Source organism: Mya arenaria, chromosome 1 (assembly GCF_026914265.1).
Source record: "Mya arenaria isolate MELC-2E11 chromosome 1, ASM2691426v1".
NCBI lineage: Eukaryota > Metazoa > Mollusca > Bivalvia > Myida > Myidae > Mya > Mya arenaria.
This window is the reverse complement of record NC_069122.1, coordinates 43,806,598-43,824,122: the sequence shown is the minus strand read 5'-3', so window position 1 is coordinate 43,824,122 and position 17,525 is coordinate 43,806,598. Positions and strand designations below refer to the sequence as shown.

Sequence of the window (17,525 nt, the reverse complement as noted above, 5' to 3'; positions counted from 1 at the left end):
TTATTTTTAAATGAAAGAGGGAGCACAAAGGAAAAGCCAAAGGTCAGAGGTCGCAGAAATAAAAATGGCGAGAACCAAATTTGACGTCGCAGTAATTGGAGTATTTTTTAGTTTATGTGACAGTGTGAGTACCCTTTTTTTATCAATTTACGTTAAAGAGTAATTCCACATAATATTTTTCTTTCAGTGTTTGTATATTTCCTGGTATTGTTTCGTTTAAACGTTAAATAAGCATGTCCATACTGATCATTTTATCAAAACAAAAACAAGAACATTGTTCTGTAACAGATAATTATAATTTAGAAAACAATGTTCTAATTATTTTATCATCTAAATCTATTTTAATAGACTTTGAATAGCCATTAATACTAAACTGTGGCCTCTTAACTTAATTTCAGGAAATAATAGCTGAACATTTCATTAATTATATATGATATCCCTAAAATTGGGAAGGAAATGCCTTGACAAGCATGAGCAAAGTGTTTCTACAATTTATAGCTAGATAAGACATCACAGATGACGATGCAGAGTTGCAGAGATAGAACTCGCATAATAATCATATCAATATTCCAACAATTAACAAAAAACTTTTTGTCATTATAAGTCATGATAAGTCAAGTGACAACAACCTTGGTTACTTTGGACACCTGTGTTAACTTACCCTGTTAAGTATGTACATATGAAGTTTTAAGAATTTGTAAGATAATGTTGGAATACCTTTCCATTCAAAGAAAGATGTTTCGGAGTAAATTTATAATGCATTAAATATACATTGTTTCGTAATTGTCAATGATCATTACATCATGATTTTGTAATAATATGATACCCAAAATTACACACTTAGTCTTATATTATACTGGTTGTATCATTTCTGGAAAGATGGCAAATGGGCATTTATGTTTGATAGTTAATGCCCGAATATCTCTAAAGTGACTAGCCATTGTGCATGCACAACTGATAAATAACTCATCAGGTTATCAAAATGAGTTTATTTCAAAACCTTTTAAAAAGGCTTCTAATAAAGTGTTCTCATAAGGGATTCATAAAGTGATCCCATTTGTAGACATGAGCCCTAGCAGATAATGGCAATTAACTGCCATGTGATAATCAGTCAAGACATCGCGAAAACAGTCTGTCCCAAGTTCCTGACCGGTAAATTTCGACTCGTACCGACTATATTATAATTTGGTCAGTATGTCTGATCGATAGTTTTCACATTAAATTTAATCTTGATCAATTAACGAACACTGCTTAAAGATAGTAAATTTTATTTTGTTTTATAGAAAATCACGTTTTATCAATGATATTGTCAAATAACCATTTGTTTACGTATCTGATGTTGTATTTGGTAATGTAGATGTCTAAATGTGTACTGCACAAAGCCAAACATCATGCAGCATTTGCCTCCCTTGCAATACATTACCAATTTATGTATATTTAATACTCATTACTGTGTATATATCGCACGATGTTTTGGAACGCTGTTATATTAAAATTTTGTCATGAACATCGGAATTTTATAAAGGATTAAGTTTCAAATGTTCCAAACAAAAACCATATCATTACTGATAATTAATGTTACTTGATTGTAGATTTTTTCCTTTTAAAAGTACTGGTAACAAACATATCTGTTGATGAGTAACATAAAATTAAATAATTTGTACCTGTAAAAGTTGTCCAAATAATTGTACGTGGACAGATTTTTTTTAACATCGTTTATACAGCAAATCCTTTTGATTGGATACCCTTTTCGGCCAGTTATTGGGAATTTTGGGTTAAACCATAATATGTCTATAAAAGATCATAAAAACATGCTATATTAACCTTAAATGTTCTTTCATATCAGTTCCTTGCATGAAAAGAAAATATCCAACAAACAATTATGAGTTTAAGGGTGTTTTTTTCATTCCTTTCTGTCAAAACATAACGGCACATGAAACAGAAAACAGTTCTGTATGCAGTTCATCTAAACTAAATCTTGTTATGTATCTAAGTACAATTATGATATCTTGACCCCTGTTTTTTGACAAACCCGTTTAGACATTTAGGAATTAGAAGAATCCTACGACGGATGGTAGAAAGTTGCCAATGGCAAGGTTTTTATAAATAATATAAATATTTATATGTTTGTATACTTTCAGGTCCTGTGCTACTATTGTGATAATGATAAGTAAGTGTTTTTATTTTTTCAAACATTTGTCAACAACTTACTATAGAATTGGTATGGTCAGCTCCTATTTTGTTGGTAGGGCCGGGTAACCCGAACCTAATGTATTTTTTTTAGTTTTTAGAAGATATGTTTCTTTTATTGAATACATGGAAAACGCAGAATGTGATGTCATCGGCGAAAATGAGTTCTGTTAAATTGAGGTCTACATGTTTACAACTACATGTATAACAAATTTTACTGTCAGATGTTGTTTTTGTTGGTAACATAAAAACAACTTACAACATGACTCAATTTCACAGAAAACATCACATTAATATGATTTTAAACCAAGAGATAGGATTACAAAACAAACTTTTAACATTATATCTTACATTATGCACCAGTCAATTGTAACCACGGCCCCCCCAGGTCCGGGGAATAGCAGGGACTTTAACTTTCGGTCCTGCCAACCCCAGCTAAAATCCCCGCCCTGCGGGAACAGATGGTAAAATCCCCGCTAAATGCCCCCACCCTCCAGAGACCTTAGGTAAGGCCCATTCCCTACTATATTTTAAAAGCGAAGACAAAACCACCGCATTCACCCAGCACTGCGGGGCCACCTGAAAGGTATACCCCGGACCTGGGGGGGGGGGTTGGCGTGGTTACAATTGACTGGTGCATTACATTATGAACTTTTTCTTATATATGTGAATCTTATGAAACAAGAAACCTCACATAAATGAACCTTTTCCTCAAAAAATTTCCTCAAAAATGTTAACAACGTTGTTTAGGGTATTGTTTTCATCTTTTAAAGGTTTTGCATGCATTCATATATTTAAATACAAGAAGCACAGCTTAAATAATTGTCTCATATCTTGTTAGAAATGAAGCAGATTGCAAGTCACTTACTGCGTCCATGGAATTTTCAGGGCAGTGAATTTTAATTGTTAACAACAAAGTTTTGAACATTATCGTCCCATTGTCAGAAATGAGTTATTGTTGCAAGATCAGTTTATAAACTTTGCTGTTGTAAGACAAATATTTACCATTTACCGTACATTCACAGGTGTTTGGAGGACCAGTTCTGTTGTGGAGAAAATATCTGCTGTGTCTCATACAAAGTCTGGGAACTCTGGTATTTCTGGTAAGTGTAATCCATAATGCTGATCATTTGCATCAATGCTGATAATTGGCCTAGGGTTTACGCTAGGAAGTTTTGGAAGGGGGCTTCCCCACATTTTCTTTGTTCCCCTAAGTATCTTGTACTAAATTTTAAAGACTGTAAAACTTTCTTCTTCTAATCTTCTATTGGTGTTTCTTCTATTGGCGTTTATGATGGTCTGCCCGCACATGTATGGCTGCATTATGGCTTGATCTCTCAATGTATTCAATAACCAATTTAGATCTAACTTCAGTCTATCTGTAGAATCTGATCACTTTGATTGATCTGTTCAATATAATTCTTATCCTTACCCTTAGACATGCCTCAGTGATTTCATTCAATCTATTGGCCAGTTATTTTTACAGTCCAATCAAAACACTCAGATTCTACTCTTAAACTAAAAGAAGATCTAAGCTGGTTATTGAATACAGCCCCTGTTGTTAACCATATAAGGATATTCTCATTGATCAGCTGTAGTATATTTCACCCTTTACTGCTTCACATAGTTAAGGCCCTCAAAGTTGATAAATCCGGATGTCTTTTTATTTATCAATGGTCAGGTCTTACTGCCAATGAATGAATGACTCTAAAACCAGTCATTATCCATAAATATATATTAATATAATTATGTTGTCAGAGCCTCACAAAGTGGGCCTCACTTATGACTAAATCCCTAAATGTGGCAAGCCCTACTAGGAAGTCTGTGTATAAGAAGGGATGCCACTTTTTCGCTTTTGAAAATTTCAGCTTATTTCCACTTATAATTATTGCTTTTGATCTGATCTATACAAAAAAATGATTTTTTTGTATACAATGTTTAAGGGATACAATGCACTCCTATTTTGTACTGGTTCCCTTCTTTATACAAATTTGTGTTGGCATCCAATGGATTATGGAACTGGTGTATCTAACAGTGAAATCTATATATATATACACAGTTCCATTAGATATTGAACAAATCCCATAAGGGCAAAAAAGGTAAAATTTTTGAAAAGTTGTTTATTTTTCTGTTCCTCAGGTTGGGTATCCTGTTTTGCGTATTCCTGTTGTCCCTATGTGGATGTTTCTGGCGGGAGAGACAGCGTGCATACTGGTTCCACTCTCCAACACAGCATCCATACAGGCAGCTGAATCCCGAGGATGATTTAAAATATAAGGTAAGTTTCGCTGATTAAAGATCCACTTAAACACGAGAGATTCTCTATTTAAAGTAAAATTAATGTCTTTTAACGAAAAAATCTGTAAGCCTGTGCATTCTGTGCAATGAATTTACCAGGAACTAAAAGATAAGAAATTGTAAATAAGCATTACTGTCAAGTTAAATAACATTGGATTGACCAAATGATGGTAAATTGAAATAAACTGCGGAGTTTGACTTTTCTTTAAACGGCAATTCAAGGGTATAGTCATACACTCGGTCCTGTGGACTGGCACTGACTGCCATAGCATATTCGTCTGCATGGCAACCTGTATTATTCTTAGGCCTATATGGTATTCTTGGCTCTGATTAGCTTGTTTCAACAGATCAGGATGAACTCTAGCTTTCAGTTCCGGACTATCCTTGGGAAGTTTGTTTTTGCTAGATATTTGCATAAAAATAGTAAGAAGTACCTTAAATTACATATTTTTAAAAGGCTGCAGACACATTGTCTTATTTCACCAGGGGTCTTAGTTCTTAACCCTCTCTTGGACCTGAATCCCTCATACTTACTTTACAGAATTGGGATTTTTGTTCTGTTTTCATCAATTTACTGTAGATAAAGTGTGTGCTAGATGGAAGCTCAGCAATATCATATAGTTCTGACTGGACTGTTAATGTTTGTTGATTTTATGGCATTCAAATCATTGCACCCTTATTGACAAATTTATGTTTATGTTTGCTTTAGGATGACTACCATGCAAAGAAGGATAGATCTCCCGAGTTTTACGGTCCTTCCCAGCCATCATGGTACAGCCAGGGGACTGCTTCCCCGTCCACAGTTTACAGTGACAATGAGCAGCTCTATGATACAGACACAAGCAGGAAACCAGACTACTAGCACTTCCTGTAGACGATTCCTGTGAAATGGTACCTGAAATTCATCTCAAGGAATTTAGACTGTTTTGTGAAAGTGCTTTGTATTTCCTGATGTTTGGTGCCAAGTTTCATCTCATCAAGTTATAAGGTGTATAAGCAGGAAACCAGGTTACTAGAACTTCCTGTATATGCAGTCTGGTTCCTGGTTTTCATCTCATAAAGGATCTTTAATGAAACCAGACTGGTCTTTGGTGCCCAAAATTTGCCATCAAATTTATACCGTTTTTAAGCAGGAAACCAGTCTATAAACACTTCCTGTAGTACGTGTACAGTACATGTATTCTGGTACCTGGCTTTCATAATAAAGGATATTGGAAGAAACCAGACTAAAGCTTACCAATTCTTTCAGGCGTTTAGTGTCCAGTTTTATTCCATAAGCGTCATAAATGGATTCTTTGATAAGCAGTATCACTCAACTTGTTAAGGGAAATATTTGTTATATTATTACACAAGTGTGAATTTAAAACATAGTTTCTGGCTACGGAAGTTTTTCTTAACTCGTATACTACTGAGTTCTGGTTTATTTTACATATTGTTCTATTTAGACACACTGATCTTGAAATGAAATAAATCCATGTTTGTGTACATTCAATTGGCATGCAGACAAAGCCCAATCAGGGGTATATAAACTTGTAGATCTGTTAAAATGGAATTATTGTCGTACACATTTAAATAAAAAAAATGCAAAAGCTTTGAAAAGGGCTACAGAACTGGTCATTTATTAAAATCTTTAATATTTTTTGTAACTTCAATTGAGTTAATTTCCTGAGATAATTTTTGCCAAAGTCAAAAAAAAGAGATGAATTTTTGTTGTTGTTTTTTAATAACTTACAGTCTGTATTGTGAATGCTGTCAGTGAAAATAAGGTATTTTTAAAAAAAAATCAAGCAATATATAAAATATATGATTTTAACAATCAGTTAAATAAGTACAAAAATGATAGGAAGTGACTTATGTAAGGGATTGACCTACAGTGTAAATGTATGTTTAATGTTTAAGGAAATGACTTATGTAGGAAAATGACTTATAATGTATTAAAGGAAACAATTTTTGTTAGGAAATGATTCAAGACCTTTAATGCATACTTAAGCCAGTTGCCATAAGTGGTGAATCATGTATTATATGATCTTATAAAATGTGGGCATTTGCAATTTGTCATCTTGTTAATGGCTTATGTACATGTATATATGTTTAATGAAAGTTTATATGTTATATTATATAAGAACCGGTGCCTAATGTTTACTTTGGGGTTCTTACGATTGTTGTATGTTTTTAAATAACTGTCCCTGTATATAATTGTAGGCCTGAGTGAATACAGTCTGCCCAAGATAACATTAAAAGTGGGAATAGTCGGTTTATTAAAAAAAGGTGAACCAAAATTTAAAGCAGAATGTATCTTCATGATGTTGTTTTACTATGATTTGCCAAATTTTCTGGTTTGGACTAATTTGATTAGAGTTCTGTTAGCACAAAATCATCCTGGGATGACTGCATGCCATAAATTCTATTCATAGTGTGTAATTGATATGTGTTATTAATATTGATTTTCGTTGTTTATCTCAAATTTGTCCATGCATTATGTTTAAAAAAATATATGTAAATACATTATATGATAGATTTCACAGACAGATTTGAATGTTTTCAATTGACTTGCAACAAAATTTGTTGTAAAAAATTATGTTCCATTGTTGAATTCAGAAAGATTTAATCTCGCTGAATTTTAAAATGAAAAAATGGGTATTATTATTGTCATATAGCTTTGGAAAACGTTGTGGCTTCTCATTATAAATGTTGCCTTCGTTGGAATCATGCACAATTTTTATGTAAGCCATAGCTACTGGCTTAGCCAAACACAGGCACTGAGACCCTGGGTCACCAATATCAGAAGTTCTCCAGTTACTTAATCTTGATCTAAATTAATGGTAGGCCAGAACACATTCATTCAGGCATAAAAAGGAAGAATACATAATGGAGTATGCCAGGGTTCCCTTAGTGCGATTTGGGGAGGGATAGATTAAATCCAGCTTCAACCCTGTTTACTTATCAATCAAACTTGAAATCATTTAAACAGTAATCATTCACAATAACTAATGCATACATAACATAGAGTAATGATAGTAACTGTATGTGTAAGAAGTCACTTGCTTTGGCTAAGAAAAACTTAAAGCAGAAGAGTGTTTGTGTCCTCTCGAAGTGCTTTTGTAAACAGAACTGTCATAACAAAATAAACTTATAGTGTTATAATTGCTTTGAATTTTCTTCATTTAAACTTCAGTTTGTCAATATTGAAAGTTTGTTGAAGTCGCTATAAGTAAAGATCTTGCCACAATGATCAAGTCATTATTAATTTTGTCCTAGTCATTTAAAATCAATATCAAATACCATTATAAATTGTCTTTTACATTGTAGTTAAAATGTATTTTTGAACATTACATTTTTCTAAAAAAGCCTTTAAATTTGTGGTTGGCTTGGAACTGGCAGGGGTAATATTGAGACCTCTAATCTTTAAGATGAAACTGATCTTGATTTCATTGCTGAAATGTAACAGACAGGGATGCAGTTTGGCTGAATTGATGTGTAGGCCGATTTCTATATTGGTTTGGGGGCATGCCCTGTATGTTATTTTTAAGAGCTAGATTGTTGAGAGTTGCATTTTGGTATGCATTTTCTACCAGGAAATATATTGATACAAGTACACCTATATCCTAACATTTTACTTTGGAACAGTACGGTAGATAAATATGTATAGCATTGTTATTTTTTTCATATTTACGGTTTGGATATTTGTCAGTTATATTTTCCTAGGTACTAGTATATGTAATATGTTACTTTCAATGATGAATAGGCCAGTTGCGTATATCAGCCAATATCAGAATGTTGATAAAGTCATTTAACAGGACAAAAAAGGACAAAATATCGCATTCTCTACACAATATAGTTAGCTTGCCATACTGCAACCATTGATAGATTGTACACAGGATTGTTTGAAAAATAATGACTTGATTGGTTAATAGTTATGACTGGATATATATTGACCAATCAATAAACATTTTGTGTAACTTTGAGTCTTTGACCAAACAAAAAACTTTATAGTTTTATACAATTGGCTGCCAGCCATTACCGTAGTATTACTGTGTTTGTATGATTTTTTTTTTTAAATATTTATTATGGCGCAACATGTATAGCTCTGTATATTGAAGAAAGCTTCACAAAAATAAGATGAATGTCAGAACATTTTACTAAATATATGATAGCGTAACTAAATGGTTTAACCTTATTTCAACTTGTCATGTATTTCAACGAGAACAAGTCTAGGTATTCACTTTTGTCAGCATGTTGACATCATCATCATTAAAACCCCCTTTGCAGAATCATGCAAAAAAAAAACCGGTTCATAACTTGGTTGATTAAAAAAAACAAAAACAGACAAGCTTTGGCGTCTTGTAACTTTTGTCATTGGTTTTTACAACATACATTGTTAATACAGTGAAAATGTAATTGTTATTGGGGTTGGGGGGGGGGGGAAATGGCATTTTTTTCAGTTATGTTTGAAGTCTTATAAACTGTAACAGTTTAAATACAATTTGTGACTCTTAAGATGCTTCAAACAGGGGGCTTCAAGAAGTTCCTTGATCCCTGGAGTAAATTTCAGGGATTTTTGTTCTCAGCCACATATACATGCAAGATATTTTCTACCTCATGGAATTCTTAATTGATAAATATCTTGAAATTCTGCATGGTAATTAAGAATCAGTCAACTTAATGAAATGTCTTATAAACACAATGATTTGATCAATTTCTGTAAACCACCCACTATGAAAAACTTTATTAGATATCTGCATTTAATTTTTGGTTTTCTTGTGAATAAGATTAAAGCGATATTAATTAATGGTAAAAAACTTATGATTAAAATAAACCAGTTTTCTATGATTGGTTGCCTTGTACTTAATTAAGGTAGAATTTGGATTAATTTCTCTGTTATTCATTTAATGATGTATATAATTGTCATTGTTTGTTTTATGCAATGGTCATTGATTATACTGCGTAGCAGGCCTGCACATACATGTATTTGTTGAATGTGGTTTAACTTTTATGTTTTTGTTTTATTTACCGTAAGTTGAAAACATTGAATTGAATATATTTGTTAATTATTGTTTTAGAAAGAGTGTAGATTTTGTTGAGTATCTATTTGTATATCATAAAGTACATGTATAATATTTTAAAATTATGATGTTTTGTCTCTAAATTTTTTCGCACAAATCAGAAGAATAAAATTTATACCATACAAGAATAATTGAAGAAGAATGAAGTTAAAACTGCATGTCTGGGTACCGACTTGCCTGGTACCGACATGCACAGGAAGGAGAGTACGTACCATTTGCATGTTTTCAGTGCCAGTAAGCTGGGCCAGTATAGCACATGGCTTGCAACAGGAGAAGTCAGTCTTTTAAGAGAATTGTGTGTATTTATAATCATCAATATAATTATCTTAAGTGTTGGCCCAAAGAACTGATTATTGTCGTAATGTGGATTAAATATCGAGCACAAGCAAGATATACAATTGAAACTTGGTACAAATGTTTCCAGTGACAATATGCACATGTGAGGCTCATTAAAATAAAACCACCTTAACAATTGTAAAGTTTGTTACTTGTTCCACTTGAAAAGACCAGATGAGCATTGGTGCTCACTCAGTGGCACTCTTGTTTTATCCGTTTGCTTGTAAAAGTACACACACACACACACACACACACACATTTGCACACATGATATTCATCAGTTTATATCATGGAACATTTCATAAGCTCTGAAATTATTCTCCATAGTTAACAGGGAAACAATCGGCCTTCCCAGTTAGGCAACGCCATCTTGCCAACTCTTCCCTGCAGTACTTTCAGTACTTTGATTTTTGATACTACATGTATCATGCATTGGTTCTGTATTGTACATGTACTATATGCTTGATTAGATGGGACATGCCAGATTAATTCTTTGTTTATTATCACCTGCCTGGAATTATTACGATTCTTTAAAACAAACAAAAAACTTTCAAAGACCCAAATATAGCAAGGATGTTGCAATTGTGAACCAATTTTATGTTAATAAACCCATTTTGAAGCATGTTAAAACCATATAGAGGTTTCGCTTTTGTCAATTATTGGAAGATATTCTGAGCCTACAGTATATATTTTCGAGGTTAAAGTTTGGATAGTTATGATCCTTATTTTTTCCTCGAGGTATTGAAGGTGTTGAATTTAAGCCGGATGCTACACATAGAATTAATTTGCTATAGCCTTAAAGCTGCACTCTCACAGATGGAACGTTTCCACAACTTATTTATTTTTTGTCTTGGAACGAGCCACTTTTTGCGAAATCCATGGAAACCAGTGATAAAAAACTGCTGACAAAAAATCAGATCGCAGATTTTTATACTTCAGTTCAAAAATTAATGTTTTGTGCATTTTTCTTAAACAGCTAGTAACGGTTTAAGTCATAAAACATTAATTTTCGAACAGTTACCAATCTGATCTTTTGTCAGCAATCTTTCATCTTTGGTTTGCAGATATCTACGCCAAAATTTGCCCTTTCCAAGACAAAATATATAATAGTTGTAAAAATGGTATATCTGTGAGAGGGCTTTAAGAGTGTAACAGCAGTCTTGAATACACTCAAGTCTATGACCTTTATATTCATAACATATATATATCATTGTTTGTTTTTTCTGTCATAAATCATTCTAGCATGGGGTCAAGTGTTTTTATAATGTATCTGTATTCACTTGGATGCAATTTGTTGATGACTTGCTGTTGAGAAGTTTATTTTTGTGCAAATATTTTTTCTTCTCAAATAAAAAAAATATCTGTTTGTAGTGCAGTGTTCTGTTATGTTTGGACCCAATTATTTCAAGTTTCCACCAGTCTTTTCCACATCAAACATGTGATACCTCATGGAGAGAATGGATTGGCTTTGGAACAGTGCCAATCAAGTTTATTATAATTTATCATTTATAACCATTATTTTATGGCCATTAAATAATAAAGTAAAACAATAAACCCTTAAGTTATGTGAATGAGCCATCATGCCTGACTAAGTCACCAGATCTGTTTTTCTTACATACCGAACGTGTGTGTCCCCTCATGTGACCACCCTTCCCTAAATTTGCCACGAATTGGATGTGGAAAATGGGTGGCAGTTGGTGGAGTATTGGAACGGGTGGCACTTGGTGTAAAACGATGAAAAACAGAATAAAATGGGACTTTGATCTAATTTTTCACCATTTTCCACCAAATGCCACCCCAACGTGGCACTTGGTGGAGTATTGGAACATTTTCCACCAAATGCCACGTGGCAATTTTTTTCACCAAATGCCACCCCAACGTGGCACTTGGTGGAGTATTGGAACGTTTTCCACCAAATGCCACGTGGCAAATTTTTTCACCAAATGCCACCCCAACGTGGCAGTTGGTGGAGTATTGGAACGTTTTCCACCAAATGCCACGTGGCAGTTGGTGGCAAATTTTTCACCAAATGCCACCCCAAGGTGGCAGTTGGTGGAGTATTGGAACAATTTTCCATCAAATGCCACGTTCAGTTTCTTTGATCTTTTTTCACCAAATGCCATGCCAATGTGGCAGTTGGTGGAAATTACGTGGCACTTGGTGGAAATAAAATCATGGGATTTATGAAGTATGCATACAACAACCTAAGAACAACAAAAAACATTTCTTTGCAGTCATTTAGTTTCATATGTACACAAAATTACAAAGGATCACAGTTGATGGTGAAGAGCTGTCTGCATTTCTACATTTGGAGAAATCCTGAAAACAGTTTTAGTATTATTTATTTTGGAGGTTTCATTTTAGCTATCATTATTCAAAATATATTTCAAAATTAGATGCATAAATAAAATGACAACATTAAAAACATCTTAAATAAGTTTCTTCAGCTTTGGGCCTAGCCAGATTAATACCAAGTATAACAACAAAATGATATACCATAACTAATTATAGAATTCAGCCTCATACATTGAATCATTGCAAATATGTTTTACAAGAGCACTTGTCTGTTGTATTAGCAATGACAATACAGGTAAAAAGTTAATTTAACTACCGGTTTTGGTATTTTGAATATTGAAATGTCAATAACCTGTTTCTTTTCTTTAGTGATGCAGTCATTCGGTTGTTGTTTTCTGCAAGTTTGGCTATACTTCTTCTGCTATAGAAGTCCCCTATTCATATTTCTTTCTGAAAAAAGTGATCATTTTAATAAATCTGTTCAATATAACAGGGTTTGCCTCACAGAAGAATGTTATTTGTTCTACAAATGTCTTTGGAAACATGTGTACACCAAGATTCACTTTAATATCTTTATTTTTTCAAAATCATGCAGCCAACAACATGAATTACACCAAGGCTTTGTCAATACCAATAACGATTTTTCTTAAAAACACACACACCCTTTAGATCATATACATCTTCTACATCTTTTCTTGACTGGCATTTACCCGGTAATATTGTTTATCTCACCCTTCATAGCACTTAGCACTTTTAAATAAGTATAAGCTAATAAAATATGATAAAACTATGAGGTCAGTCTTCATTTAAGTTATTGTAATATTCAAATATTTACCAAAAAGGTCTTAGAATCTTGTCCAAGTACATTGTCATCCTTATGGGGGGGGTTTTGTCTGGAAAAAATGTGTATAACATTTCTTTATACATCTTCAACTTCATTGTACAAATTGAATGATAATTTTTAAACTTAGTACATTGCTTGACTGAGTATTTGTCAATTATTTTGGAATAAAGTGAAACATACTTGACAGTACATGCATAAAGCTTATCTCTTAGTCAAACTTTAAACAAAGACAAAGAGCCTAATATGTGTAAAAATAAAATAAAATGATAAGTCATGATCTTTTTTGGATGTTAATATGATAAAAAAAAACAGTTACCTTATAATCAATCCATTTTATTAAACAAAACTGCACAAATTTTTTTCTCACTATTCAAAGTTCCACAAAATTAATGCTAGTAACTGTCAGAAGATTCAAATATTTTGAGGAGATTTTCCAGCAGAGAGGTCATTCCGAGTTTAAATCAAACATTAATGCATCCCTGTACCTTTGGGGAAATAGCAACAGAGCACATGTACACAGAAAACTTAGTTTAACTCATCATTATCATGATCATGATAATCACCATCACATTGTTGTTGTTGTCATCATCATCATCATCATCATCATCATCATCATCATCATCATCATCACCACCACCACCACCACCACCACCACCACCACCACCACCACCATCATCATCATCATCATCATCATCATCATCAACAACAACAACATGTTGTTGTTGTTGTCACCACCACCACAATCATCATGATCACTATCACCACCACCACAATCATCATAATCACCAATACCACCACAATCATATTCACCAACACCACAATGAACTACCAACAACAACACAATTGTCAAAATCAACCACCACCACCACCACCACAATCATCATCATCATCATCATCATCATCATCATAATTACCACCACCACCACCACCACCATCATAATCATTATCAATAGAACCACCAACATCATAATCATCATCAATAGAACCACCAACATCATAATCATCATCAATAGAACCACCAACATCGTAATCATCATCAGTATAACCTGAGCAACATTACCAGTTAGTTTTAAATAGTAGCATATGTAATGATGCTAAAACAGCAGCATGAACAGCAACTGTCGTAAATTCTATTATTATTCCATCATGATAAGTAATGGTTCCATTTTACAGAACTCTTGAGATTTTCTAAGTCTTTTTTCACCAAATGCCACCCAAAAAATTAACTAAGTTCATTTTTTCACCAACTGCCATATGAAAAATTAACTAAGTCCAACTTTTTCACCAAGTGCCACATGAAAAAAAAACTGAGTTCAATTTTACACCAACTGCCACCTCCAGTTGGGTGGAAATTTCATGGCAGTTGGTGGAATTCTTGATATTCCACCAAGTGCCACCCATTTTCCACCAAGTGCCACCCATTTGCCATGGATTTGGGTGGCATTTGGTGGAAGTTGGTGGCAAATTTAGGGAAGGGCAGTGCTTGAAACAGCCACCCTACATTAACCCCCCTGTAAGATGAGTCACGCACAACAACGCGCCACTTCTGATTTCTTTTATTGTATGGTTTAAGAGTAAATAATGCCATTTCAATAAAACGCAATCAAATATATAACGTATATAATATTATGACGTCAGTCAACAACTTCGCACACGCTTTTTGGTGAAATGTACTAAAGCTTGTTTTCCACGTCAATTTTTCCACAAATTGATAATTTTAGATATGCAAGAAAAAATACCGGCTTACGCGCGTGCCCTTGGGTCAGATTTTTCTATCCGTAACGGAAACACATGATAAGATACTTATATTCCCAGCATTGTAACAAATTGTTTGGGTCAATTTTTTTTGGTTCAATTGAATCAAAAGTGATGTCATATAATCAAATTGTTGCAGTTAATCCCGAGAACAATGATGAAATGGTAAATAAATCCCATGAACAGTTGCCCAGACATGTGTGCTCAAAAATGTAATTTTAACGGATGAATTTTTAACTACAGCCTGATGCCACCCCCTCCAACACACTACAAGGTTCAAAGTATCTTACAAATGTATATATATAATATATATATACCGACAACAAAGAAGGGGGGTTTATTGGAGTCACTCTGTGGTCGGCCAGTCTTTTTTTTAGATCTGGTGCAATTTTTCCTGTTCAGAGCATATTTTGAAAACTACTGGATGGAATTTATTTTAATGCCATACGATGATAAAACACAATGAGAGGAGGTCAAAGACCATAACTTTAATACCTTTTTAATGTATAACTTAAACTATTGCATGGAATTTAATTCAACTTCATACAATGGTAAAGCATTATAAAAGGGAGTGTAGTGTACAATAACCAAAACACTATTCCAGCTAATTACAGAGTTATTGCCCTTTTTTACTTTTCCTTGAGCATTACTTGAAAACTTAAGGAGGAATTTAATTAAACTTCATATGATGGTGAAGCACAATGAGAGGAAGTGCAGTGTACAAGACCCATAATTCTATTTTGGCTAACTACAAAATTATTACCCTTTATAACTTTTTTGTCAGCAGCGTAATTTCTAAATTACTCAATGGATTTTAATAAAACAACACACATTGTTTAAGCATGATAAGTGAAAATGCAGTGTACAAAGAAATAGTTTGTTATTTCAGTGTCCAGGCGGCACTCAGAGGTATTTGTAATTCCTGTGACAGCTCTAGTTTTATGGAGTTTGGATGCGTAGTAGCCCATGTCTTTGTGATATATTTAAGCAAAAAATGTATGAAATTGAAAGTAAAAATAAAGTTTTGGGCAATTTAAAGATGTCAAGGGGTTAGTTCATGTTTGAGCATTCGGTTGAATAAAAAGAAGAAAAGTTATGTTATGGGATTTAGGTCATTTGGTGCTCATGTCTTTTTAATCAGCATGTATGGGGTCACCAGTTATCGAAATTCAACATTGAATGTAGGATCTGACAGTGATGCAATAAAAAGAAATAGATTATTTGTCCACCAGATAGCTCTGACTCACTCAATCACAAGTGGTTATAAAGATAAGAGCATGATAAGTAGCTTGCACTCAAAACTTTATACAAAACCCGTAAATTTTTACTCTACCTGATAAGATCAGTTATTGTCCCATGTATCTTTCAAACTTAAAACGTACATGATAGCATGCGGTTGTTTCCAAATTAAACATAATATCCTCTTACAAGGGCTGTTTTCTCCCAAAAGTTTTTATGCCCTTTTCCTCGACACAGTGTAAACCCCTGAAAGCTGGAATACCAGGATGAGAGTGACAGTAACAGCCTTCTTTAATTTTTCCCCTAGTTAAAAAAGAAGGGATTATGCTCTCTGAAATCAAATCTTACCTTCCTAAATCATTAGCTTCACAATTAAGTGCATACTTCATAAGTAGATATATCTTTGGACAGTATATACAGAATATGCATTTGTTGCATACAGCTTCAATTGCACCTTCACAGAGATGTTGATCAAAAAGTTTTACCCTAAAATATAAAGCACATTTCAGTCAATCTCACACTCGCTTTAGATTGGCTTAGTAAAAAATGTTAAGAAAGTGTTACATAACATTCAAGAAAAGTATTGCACCTACATTCATGAAACTTCATAGGAATGTTAGTCAGTTTTATTACAAACATGTGCTCCTGCTGTTAATTTCAAAACATGTCATTTAATCTGGAAGTATTTATTACATCTGTGGTAGCTCTAGTTTAAGTTGGGGTTAAATTTGGACCAGTAATTTCCAAAGAATAAACACGGTTGCAGGGGCGTTCTTGAAGCATTTTGAAATGCATGCCCGTACACTTGAGAGCGGTGAAAAACGGTATTTCTATATTCTGGTTCCAATATGAATAATGGGGTTGGAGCGGGACCGATATCTCTGACGTGGGACTTTTTTTTTGCTGGACATTTCGCGGGAACCTTTATTCATTTGTACGCCTAGGCGTACTGGAGTATGCCATTGCCTAGGTACGCCCCTGGGTTGTATCTCACTACCCATTTTATTAAATCAACATGCACAATTTTAATGCACATTCCCTATATCATTTTGGTACTGTTTGAGAGATTGTATGCAGACTAACAGTATGTAAAATTAATGATCAAAACTTCATTTAAGATTAAGTCATTGCAGTGTTTAATTTTGTACTTCATTTCAACAAAAATTGGACATGCAATTGCCTAATGAATAGGCAAACTTTTGAATCCAAAAATGCTTGACTAGAAGGGCCATAGCTCTGCGAAGCAACACACAAAATCCCAGGCGCACACTTTCAAATGCTGCACAATTTATGTCAAGTTCCAGGACTCTGGCTGATGTACTTTTGGAGGTGCACGTGTCAGAAGTTTGCATTCTCTTTTGGCTTTTTAACTTATTCAAGGACCTTTACTCTGAACTTAATGGATAATGTCACACACAAAACCCGGGGTGCACTTCACATGCCGGTGAACATTCCAGGACAACTATGCCAAAAACAATATAATTATCTAGTATTCACTCACAAAA

General features: G+C 33.7%; 1 protein-coding gene and 1 long non-coding RNA gene across 2 annotated transcripts; one reads left to right on the top strand and one right to left on the bottom strand.

The window, feature by feature from the left end:
• The first annotated feature begins 42 nt into the window (after positions 1-42).
• On the top strand, positions 43-11,257 carry LOC128232458 (uncharacterized). The gene is made up of 5 exons (XM_052946023.1): positions 43-124; positions 2,142-2,170; positions 3,216-3,293; positions 4,330-4,468; positions 5,198-11,257. The coding sequence occupies exons 1-5, from the start codon at positions 65-67 to the stop codon at positions 5,348-5,350; spliced, it is 459 nt and encodes a 152-aa protein (XP_052801983.1). The 5' UTR covers positions 43-64; the 3' UTR covers positions 5,351-11,257.
• An 814-nt stretch (positions 11,258-12,071) lies between these two features.
• On the bottom strand, positions 12,072-13,620 carry LOC128239935 (uncharacterized). The gene is made up of 3 exons (XR_008261969.1): positions 13,018-13,620; positions 12,535-12,632; positions 12,072-12,206 (listed from the first exon to the last, which is right to left on the bottom strand). It is a non-coding gene; the product is annotated as an uncharacterized LOC128239935 (long non-coding RNA).
• Positions 13,621-17,525: the final 3,905 nt, after the last annotated feature.

Coding starts and splice junctions, on each gene's coding strand:
- LOC128232458 (XM_052946023.1), top strand. CDS start 65: ATGGCGAGAACCAAATTTGACGTCGCAGTAATTGGAGTATTTTTTAGT. Junction 125..2,141: donor TTTTTAGTTTATGTGACAGT/GTGAGTACCCTT, acceptor GTATACTTTCAG/GTCCTGTGCTACTATTGTGA. Junction 3,294..4,329: donor TGGGAACTCTGGTATTTCTG/GTAAGTGTAATC, acceptor TCTGTTCCTCAG/GTTGGGTATCCTGTTTTGCG.